This window comes from Ictidomys tridecemlineatus, chromosome 12, assembly GCF_052094955.1.
Source record: "Ictidomys tridecemlineatus isolate mIctTri1 chromosome 12, mIctTri1.hap1, whole genome shotgun sequence".
NCBI classification, from domain to species: Eukaryota; Metazoa; Chordata; class Mammalia; order Rodentia; family Sciuridae; genus Ictidomys; species Ictidomys tridecemlineatus.
In genome coordinates, this window is record NC_135488.1 from 72302963 (window position 1) to 72313972 (window position 11010).

Sequence of the window (11010 nt, forward strand, 5' to 3'; positions counted from 1 at the left end):
TTTTTGGCTAATTCTTAGTTCATATCTCTTAAATTTGTTGCTACCATTCTAATGAACTACTCTTCCCCTAACTTCAGGCTATTTGATAGTTATCCTAAGCTATATAATCTTGCCCTTAGTCTTTCTTTTCTCTTATTCTATGTAGTACAAAATTCACTGACTTGTATTTCTAAATTATTCCATTACATACTACTTCTACTCAAAACTTTACAGTGCAATCTTCCTGGACTACTGAGGTAAAGATTCTTGAGCCTGAAGATCTTCACACTGTGCTCTTATGGAACTTCCTTTCTGATGTTACTCCATAACCCAATCTCCTTTCCACTGCATTTGCCATTGCACCTGCCTCAAATGCATGCCTCTTTGAGTATCTTTAATACTTTTTTCACAATTCATTTCAAGTTCTACCTCTTCCGTAAAGACTTCCCTGACTATTCTTATTCAGGTAACAAGCTCTTTTTCCTCTGTGCTCCTCCACTATTAAAATCTTTATACTACACTTATTGACCCATAAATGTCTCCTCTCCAACCATATTTAAATCCTCAAAGGTGAGAATTGTATCTATTACTTCTCTGTATTTTCCTATAATACCTAGTACAAATTACATCTGTTCATTAACCTGAATAGAACTATCTGTATAGAAGAATATGCTTGTTACTTCTTCTGTTTAATGAATATTAATGTTTCAAGAGTATCATAATTTTATAGCTAGAAAGGAGTTGGTAAATTTATTAATAATTAACATGAATCAAAAGATAAGCCAAACATTGAAAAATCTTTTAGTTTACCTTTCTGCTTTGAAATTTAAAAAACTTGCATGATTTGTGAGAAAGCAATACACTGAATCATAAGTAAAATATTTTTTATATACCTTTATTTTATTTATTTTTATGTGGTGCTAAGGATCAAACCCAGGGCCTCACACATGCTGGGTGAGTGCTCTACTGCTGAGCCACAACACCAGTCCGGTAAAATGTTTTAAAACATAATCATTTAGCTGAAATAATCAGAATTAGTGTTCTAGACCATTTAGAGTTTCTAACACAAACCCTTCAGTTATTTTCCAAACTAAAATATGCATAAACCAAAGAATTACAATTGACATAGCAGATGACCTTATCTACTCAGTGAAAAATGTCAAAACTTCCTTTCTGATTACTAATAACAAGGATTACACATGCTCAGAATCTGACATATCACTCCACTGTTGATAACCTTGCTGAGAGCTTAGAAATAAGCCAGATAGCCTTTTAGCAGCAAGACTAAATAGTAAATAGCATAAAGACTGTTAAATTCAATGACTAAAGTCTTAGGAGAATCCTAACCTTACTTGAGTCATTGTTTATAAGAATCAAATCTACATATTTATCATAGGTATAGAAATAAGTAATAAAAGTTGTAAAAAAAATAATTGTAGGATATGTTTATCTAATTTCTAAACCCAATCAGACTAAGGGGCATAAAGGGACTTTATAGATACCAGTTGGCAGACATGAACTTTCAACTGCTACTATGGGAAGAGATGGAATTATTATTTAAAAAACAAACCAAGTTTATAATACAATAGTTTGAGTTACCTGATGAAGGACAAGTGGTCTGAATGTGAGCAGACCACTTGTCCTCCAAAGGTTTATATGTTAAAGGACTGGTCTCTAGGGTGACAGTATTGGGAGGTGGTATGGACTTTTAAGAGGTAAGGCAGTAATTCGTAACTAAGTACAAAAGGAACTGTGAAACTCCACTGGTTCTATTTCCTGGGTGGGGATGTGCTACTGGTTCTGACATAAACTCTTACTACTGCCATTCACTATCCCCATCAAAGGTCCAAAGCAAAAGGGTCGCCTAATTTTGGACTCAAACTTCCAAAATTGCAAACTAACTAAATGTTCTTTTTTCATAGTCTGTCTTAACAATTTTTTTAGTGATGAAATGCTACCTGCTAACTAAAATAGTTAACTCCCAGTTGAACATGCCCCATTTAACTGTAATCCAGCCATTAAAATAATATTCACAGTGATTATGAGACAATAATGAAAATTCAATTATATTCAAAATATTCTAAAAAAGAAAAATATATAATTCAGAGGAAAAACAGTTAAGCTACTTGCATAATTATAAATTTGTGTTTACAAATTCCTATGTCTTAGAGGCCAAGCAGGTATGCAAATAAGGAACTCCCACATGAGAAATACAGAATTTGATGAATGGCACTTGCCTTGTCAGAAATAACAGGGAATAGTGGGAGCAGGAAGTACTGAGTACTAGAGGGCAGGAATCCAGTCCCACTCAAGCCTTTCTGCTGAGTACAAAAGCAGGCCCAGTGTTGCCAGATCTGATGTTTCATAATAAGTCTGAAATCTAGTTTTTTAAATAAAATCTCCTCATATTTAAATTTTGGCCTACTACATATGGATCCAAAAAAAAAATTTATATGAACTTGCAGCTATAATTTGCCACCTCTGGGGTAAAACCTCACCTACTTAGAAATTAAATTATCTAGACTAATTTATCCCCTGTATACCACAGAGCTAAGTTATAATGTGTTTCAGATAATTCTCAACTTTTGCATCTTACTACTAGGACAAAAGACCAGGACATAATGAAACAAAGAATTCCATGTAGTATAGAATCTTACCTTACTCTCACTGACATCAGATATCCATTCTTTTACTAAATTATTCAATTTACCAAGAACAACCAACCTATAATAAAAAGTAACATTAAAACTTTAAAAAAATATTAAAGAAATAAACATATAGACAGTATCTCTGTGTTGGTGTTTGAGTAAAAGCACATTGTATATATGCTAATACTATCCCATCTGTTGATATACAGCACATTTTTGGCATTCTTAGATCCCTAAGAGTGTCAAAGAGATGATAAATGTGATGATAGTATTTTGGTCTCTGAACTATTTTCAAAATTGAAAAAAATCTAGTAAAAATCACAAAGTTATCTTCTGTGAGTTGCAGAGGCCAACAGAATTGTCAATTTTCTTTGCTTTATTGTGTAATAATTAGATAAACTCAATGTGGTACTAGAGGCTAGCATTTGCTCACTGCCAGTAATAAGTCTTTGAGTAATTAAAATGGGCAAATTAATTATTGGCTAATTTTTGTGAAGTATATTATTTAATAAGAGCAGTTTGGTATTATTAAAACAAATTTGCAGTCAATGCCACAAATAAATCAACATTAAAAAATAAAAGAAGGTTTGGGATATAAAAGATAACATGAGAAAATGAATTTGCTTTTCTTCCATCCTTCAAGGTGCTGAGACTGAAAACCTTGGCATTGTCTTTCTTATATTCCACAGTCATTAAATAACCCTACCTTAACAATGTATCCCAAATTCTACTATTTATCACCTCCACTGCCATCCTCTGGTTCGAAGTACCATAATTTCCTCCTGGGGTTATTATAATGGCCTTTTAAATAATCTCTCTGCTTCTGCCCTTGCACCCCTATTCCCAATATAGCAGCCAGAGTGACTGTATTAAAACATTAGTCAGATCATGTTAATCTTCTCCTCAAAGCCCTAATAGCTTTACATTTCATTCAGAATAAACCAAAACCTTGAAAATGCATTACAAGGTCCAAAGTCCAAGTCCCTTCCCATCTCACTTTCTTAAAGCTAAAATTTCCCTGCTTACTTGCTCTGCTTCAGATACTCAGCAGATTTGAACTTACTATGTACTACTCAAACCTAGCAGGTACACTCTCATCTCAGGCTTTCTATCCAGAATGTTTTTCCCTCTACTATCCACCTTCTCACCCATATTCACATTTTCCTCTAAATGTCATTTTCTCAATGAGGCCTTCTCTGAAAACCTCTATTCCCAGCTTTATCTTTCTCAGTAGCACTTATGTATAATACTGTATTTATCTTACTTATTTGACTGTTAGTCTCTTCTAAACTTCACCTAAAATGTAAGCTGTAGGATGGGTCAAAAATTTTCTTTTTGTCATTTCTGTATCTCTAGGTAGGGATATAGTGGGCATTCAATATATGTTTTTGGAATTAATGATTAAATAAGATACAATAAAATATTTTACAGTTTTCAATGACATACCTGTGGTTCAGTTCTTCCTCATCTTCAAATACTCCAAATGGCTTCATGGCATCAATTAATTTCTGTGTATAAATATGATCAATTTCTTTAGGACATGCCAAACTAATTGGAGAGGTAATTCCATAATGCTTTTGTTGACGCTGGCTGTCCAGCATGGTGTTTCTATTGAAGAAAAAGGAAACAGTAGAAAAAATTTAAAGTATCATATCATACTGATACATTCACCCCTCTCAATCCACTCATGTTAACTGAGCTACCTTAGAAATTAATTTAGTACTAACAGTTTGGGCAGGCACTTTTTAAAAAAGAAAAATGGGGACTTTTCAAGCCAAAAGCAGCATGTGTTGGCATAACACCACTTACTTTGAATGCAAAAAACCTAAATGAGATCTGTGCCAAGGCTACCTCCACTACACCCAGCAGACTTAAAGTCAAGTACCATCTACTTTCTAGAATCTTTGAAATGCAAATGCCTGAAAGAAAGAACTTTCTTGGTAAAAACCATTGGGCTTTTCCTCCTAAGAAAGAAACAAAAACATACCATCAGAAAGTCCTTGTGAAATAATCTGGCTTTTAAATGAAATCACAATTAGATTTCTCCTTGGGAAATTCAACACCTTTTGTTTGAATCAGAGTTTATAATCCTAACATTTGTTACTCTTAACTCTTCATTTTGGATTGGCACTAATAATATTTCACACTGAATAATTACCCAATTCTTTACACTAAATGTCAAACCTTTTTTACTGGATACAAGTGATCTTCCACAGACCCTAGCCATCAGGAAATTACATTCTTGAATAAGGTACAATAGATTTCTGAGATTTGGGGTTTACATGGACCAATGACTTCAAAATAAATTTTGGACCCAATAAGGTTATAACATCTTATTTTGCTGTGAAAATAAAGTAAAAGCACACACACACACTAACCAACTAACCTTACCATCCATCTTCACCATGCTTTCACTAAGGGACATCAATACCAAGTAATAGTAAGAATATAATCTCAAAATAAAAAGCAGTCTTTTAACTTGAATAAAATAGTCTTATAAAAATAAGACACAGAAGAATCCTGAGAGGCATGTTAATGGGTACAAGGTTGCAGTTGAAAAGGAAAATGAACAGCACAGTAGGACAACTGTGATTGACAACAATTTATTGCACATTTCAAAATAGTGGTGAATTTGAATGTTTCCAACAAATGTGTAAGGTAAAGCATGTAATTGCCCTACTCTGATCATTATATATCATATACATGAATTGAAGTATCATACTGTACCCCATAAATATGTACAATTACTGTGTCAAAATTTTAAAATCACAGCCAGGCACATGCCTATAAGCCCAGCAGCTAGGGAGGCTGAGGCAAGAGGATGGTGAGTTCAAAGCCAGCCATCAGCAATGGCGAGGCACTAAGCAACTCAGTGAGACCTGTCTCTAAATAAAATAAAAAATAGGACTGGGGATGTGGGTCAGTGGGCACTCGAGTTCAATACCCACTACAAAAAAAATAAATAAATAAAATTTAAAATCACAAAAATGCAACAGTAATTATTAACTAGTCAAAACATTGGCTTATCACCACTATTATTAAATCTATAAAATAAGGCATGTTCTTTAGCTACAGATTTCACAGGGAGGGAGGGAAGAATCAAATAGAAGAAACATACCAAGAAACTCCAAGAAACATACCAGTTTAATTTTCTTCAACATTTATTTTGTAAATGTTTATTAGTTATTTCATATATATATTTATGTGTGTATGTGTGTGTACACACACACACACACACACACACACACACACACATATTTTTTTTGGGGGGGGGGCAACAGGGATTGAACCCAGAAGTGCTTAACCAGTGAGCTACATTTCCAGGCCTTTTTATTTTGAAACAGAGTCTCACCAAGTTGCTTAGGGCCTTGCTAAATTGCTAAGGCTATATTTGAACTTGAGATCCTCCTGCCTCAGCCTCCTGAGTTGCTGGGATTATAGGTATGCACTACTGCACCTTGCTCAAGTTGTATTTCCTTTTAAAAATTTGGCTTTTTATCTTCAGTGAGCTACAGAGGTGTTCTGGTATTGTTTGTGTTTGCTTACATAAATATGATAGACATGGGACAGACTGATTAAATATAACCATTCAGTTAATCTCAATAACCAAGAGGCGGGTCTTGAATAAGTGCTATTTTCCAGAAAAGCACCTGAGGTTCAAAGAGAGAAAAAGAGCCAGAATCTGAACTCCAAAACCTTTTTCCACCATTCTATTTTCTCTTCCATAACTACTTCTGATACTATAGTCCCAGGTCTCAATTTCTTATCTGTATTCTCAAAATGTTGGCTATTGAGATCCCTACTGATCATAAAAATCTCAATTCTAGGGTTTTGAACCTCCCTCATCTAAACAGGAAGGGGTGGGGGTTGTAAACAGCATATTGCACATTCCCTTCAATCCATCAATTTCACTTATAGGCAAAAACCACAGAGAAAATCTAGTACAAGTGGACAAGAAGACATGTAAAAGAATGCTCCCTGCCACACTGTAACATTAAAAACTTAAAATATCCTAAACAGTCACTAAGAGGAAAAGGACTAAATTTGGCCGTATCCCCACGATGGAATACAACACATTAGTTAATGTAAATTAATTAAAACTGAAACTATTAACATGGACAGCTGAGAGGTACCATGTTGCTCTAAAGAAACAAGCTGCAGAATGACAAGTGTTGACACTAAGTTATAAAGTTTAAAAATAAGTAAAACAACGACAGCTATTATAGACACAAACGTATATAAAGCATAAAAAGATGCATCAACAATAAACATCCAATTCAGAACTGTGGGGATCTCTGAAGAGGAATGTGAATGGGACCAGAGAAGGGGGAATGAGAATCCTTCGGATGTATCTGGAACGTCTGACTTCTTTTAAATAAATAAATGCAGATACACACCACACACACACACACACACACACACACACACACACACACGGGCGTGTTATTCTTTGGGAGAAATGGGTGGTGGCACAAGCAGTGTTTCAGCTATTCTCTGCATTTTTTTATATGAATATTTAAATTATTTCCCAATAAACCGAAAGAAGCTCTAAGAAAATCTTGGCAAAGCAAAGAAACTGTTTCTGACTTATCAAAGTGAGAGCAGGAGATACAGACCGGTAGATATTGTGGGTAGGTGGGGAGGCCCGAGGAGGGGGCGTCCGTGGCGAAAAGGCCTCTGCCTTTATCAAACAGAAACCCCTGGGCTGGAATAGGTCATTCACTCCTGAAGACCTGAAGACAGCCACTCCGGCAGGGAGGAGGGGGAGGCAGGGGGATGGTATTTGCGCCAATGCAGACAGAAGCAGACGGGCTCAGACAGTACTGAGGACAGGAGAGTGACCGACAATGTCTCCCCACGGACACCAGCACTTCTCTCCCTCCTCATCAGTGTCTGGGGGGCGTCCTCAGAGGCGGGACCGCGGGGGTAGACAGGGACTCCTGAGTCTCCGAGTCCAGGCAGAGGTGGGTAGGTAAGCCACCGGGTATAGGGGAGGTGCCACTGCGGACTGGCTGGGAACGGGAAAAGAGATCACTGAGGCAAGGTGCGGGCAGAGTACTAGGGTCAGGGAAGGGAAACGAAGCCCCGGGGTGACCACCTCAGCTCACCTCTCCCCACCTCGCCCTCAACCGCCGCCCCCCACCACTTACGCAGACATCTCTTTCATCGCTTCCTGCGTCTCCCTCTTCAGCGAGTGTCTTTCGCTCTGGAGTCCTGTTCTTGTCACTCCCTTCTCCCTGTATCCACTTTCCTGCAGTCACTTGCAGCTCGCTCGCTCTCTCACTTCCCCACTTACTACGGCCGAGGCATCCAAACGAGTAGTGAAAACACCACAAAACCGGCTCTATTTATGACAATACAGCGCGGACGACGCCAATATGGCGCCGCTTCCCAGACTGCCTCTCGTCCTCTGCAGCCCCGCCCCCTTGGTTCCCGGGCCCGCCCCCAACCACGCCCGCTCTGCCTTCGGGCTGCGTTGGCCCCGCCCACGGGGGCGGTGAGCGCCTTCACTCCGAACGCAGACGGGGAAAAAAGCTTTTGATCCTCTCCTTTGTCCATGGGGCTGTCAATCCAGTCACACCTCTTGGAATGTAATTTGGAAATATGTTTTTCTTGTTTCTCCATTGAAAACATGTATGTATTTTTTCAAATATCACATGTTTGCCTAACAAATACTATTTTAACTCTTCAATTTTCCCACATCTTTAATTTAATTAAGCGTAGTCAAACGTAATCAATCCACTTGTCAAGGAGATTGTGTTGGGAGAAGGTCACACCCAGGAACGTGCGACTTTAACGCAATTATCCCAGGGGAAAGCAAGCTTGTCAATTGGAGGCTAACTGTTCACTTCACCTCTAAGTGCCACCCCCTGATTCATGACATTCTGGCATTTAGCTCAGAGAGGCTGAAAGTAATTGCTAACAGTTTGCAACAGGATAAATCCAAGGGTGAATCAAAATCTCACACTTTAAAATAATGAAGATCATGTTCTATGTGATTGTAAGGATGAAGATGGGAAAATAATGACTGATTTAAAAATGTTAAATTTATTTAAAATTTCAAATACTAACCCATTACAAAGAAAGGTTGTCAAGAAGCTGCTTATTCTTGGAATATGACTCAGAGTCACAGTTAAATAGAAGAGATTACTTATTGACTTATTCATTTATTAATTCAAAATATTTATTGAAAATCCAGTCTGCATTAGGCATTGTTTTATGCTCCAGGACTTACTGGTATGTAAACCCAGATGTATCCTTTGATCTTATCAAGCTCAGAGTTTAGTAGAAAACACTATCAGATACGAGTGATACTTTTTTTGTTGTTGTAAAACTAAAGCACATATTATGTGGAGAAACTTAATTTCTGCCTACAAGAAATCATGTTCTGGGGCTGGAGTTGTAGTTCAGTGGTAGAGTGCTTGCCTAACATGGGTGAAGCACTGGGTTCCATCCTCAGCACCACATACATACATACATACATACATACATAAATAAATAAAAGAAGTCATGCCCTAGGGGAGGAAAACATATACACAAGTCATTAAAATACAATATGGTCTATGATACAGATGGGATCAGGGTGATAAGGGACTTATCATCTAAATTTGGAATGTGTCAATAGTGGATTGGATGTAGATGGTAGGAAAAAGGCAAAACCTATTCCTGGAAACACAGAGTAGGAGCTAGCATGGGTATTAATGCAAGGTAGACCCAAAATTGAGTCCTAGGTTTGCTGTTGACTGGTTTTGTGACAACAACAAAACAAACTTTTAAGTTAACCTTGAAAAAGAAAAACTTTTTCCTCATCTGTAGAATAAAAGAGAATCAAATGAGAAGAGTATGTATGACCAGTATGAATCTCAATCCAAAAATCCAGACTTGCAACAATTAGCACTTTTTTTTTTCAAAATTGTAAGTTTTGACTCTGATCCCCTCAGTCTTCTGAGCTAGCATACAAGGCAATTTTGATCATGTTTTCCCTCTATTCCCCTTTCTTGGGATAGTACCAAGGGACTTTTAGATATAGGGCAGATTATATATGTCTGGTCCTGGGCCACTTTCCTGTACTGTGGGCTTCTGGGTCTGGAGGTTTTCTAATGCATCTGGGTGGTGTCTGGGGCTCATAGTAAGGACCTGTGATCTCAGCCCAGAGTACCACAGAGATAGCAAGTCTTCCCATCTCCTCCACAGGTTAGTGTATCTTGCCACTCTAGGAGACAGAAAGCCTCCTTTCCTCAAGTTTTCTAACCAAGAAGTGGAGTTCTCTTCAGGGCTTTGCCTTGTTTCAAATACAAATGTCAGGCGGACTTGCAGGGTTTAACTCTGCTATCTAAATAGTGTAGAGCACTTAGCACAGTACCAGGCTCATACGAATTCAATAAATTAAATTTTCTCTCTTTTTTGGTATGGGAAATTGAAACCAGGGGTGCTTTTACCCTTGAGCTACACCCCCAATCCCTTTTTACTTTTGAAAAATTTGAGGCAGGATCTCACTAAGTTGTTAAGATGCTCACTAAATTGCTGAGGCTGGCAATTTCAATTATTCTGTCATATATTTGTTTTTTAAATATTTCTTTTCCTTTCTATTTTTTTCTGATTCTTAACTTTATCTGAAGAGAATAATTTGTTTGCCATCGTCTGTTAGAGCAATTTGGAAGGAAGGTTGAATTCTCCTTTTAATCCTATTAATTCAGTGAAATCTTAGGTGTTTCTAAGATAACTTTTAAACTATATTTAAATAATCAAAGTCAACATCAGAACAATATATTTTAATTTTCCTCTTTATATAATTTGTAGTTTGGCACTGTATAATTGCCCTCTCCCCCATGTTTATGTCTTTGATAATCTACCTAGGATTGAATTCTATTTAAATAAGGACATTTTCTCCTTTGCAGTATACATTATAGATGTATTTGTTAAGCTAAACTAAAGTTTTTCAAATTATAAAAGTAAACCATGTTCATAAAAAGAGAATGGATATGTGTCCCTCCCCTTTTCCCAGGGGAACCATTATTAACAACTGTGTATTTATCTTTCTTTCTTTTTTTAAAGAGAGAGAGAGAATTTTTAAATATTTATTTTTTTAGTTTTCGGTGGACACAACATCTTTATTTTATTTTTATGTGGTACTGAGGATTGAACCCAGTGGCCCCGCACATGCCAGGTGAGCGTGCTACTGTTTGAGCCACATCCCCAGCTCTGAATTTATCTTTCTAGCACCCCAAATCACATATAAATATGTACCAGTGATTCTGATGTATTGTTTTTTAATTTTGGAAACAATGGAATCACATCATACATATTCTGCTCCTTACTTTTTTTTTTAACTCAAAATTATGGGCATCTTTCCATGTTAGAAAATGTTATGGGTTATGTAGTG

At 36.9% G+C, this 11010-nt stretch overlaps 1 protein-coding gene across 3 annotated transcripts in view; it reads right to left on the minus strand.

Annotated features, from left to right (window-relative positions):
• The window catches only part of Papolg (poly(A) polymerase gamma), a 35490-nt gene extending 27445 nt beyond the window's left edge, over positions 1–8045 (minus strand). The window contains exons 1-3 of one of the 3 annotated variants that reach the window (XR_005727269.2): positions 7778–8045; positions 4074–4235; positions 2637–2703 (exon numbers count right to left, since the gene is read on the minus strand). Coding sequence is in view for 2 of the 3 variants with exons in the window: in XM_040271017.2 (XP_040126951.2) it covers positions 2637–2703; positions 4074–4235; positions 7778–7794 (246 nt within the window). In the remaining variant the exon portion in view is untranslated. The remainder of the gene's footprint in view (positions 1–2636; positions 2704–4073; positions 4236–7777) is intronic. The other 2 variants (XM_040271017.2, XM_005322037.5) reach the window with 2 other exon arrangements.
• Between the last annotated feature and the right edge of the window lie 2965 nt (positions 8046–11010).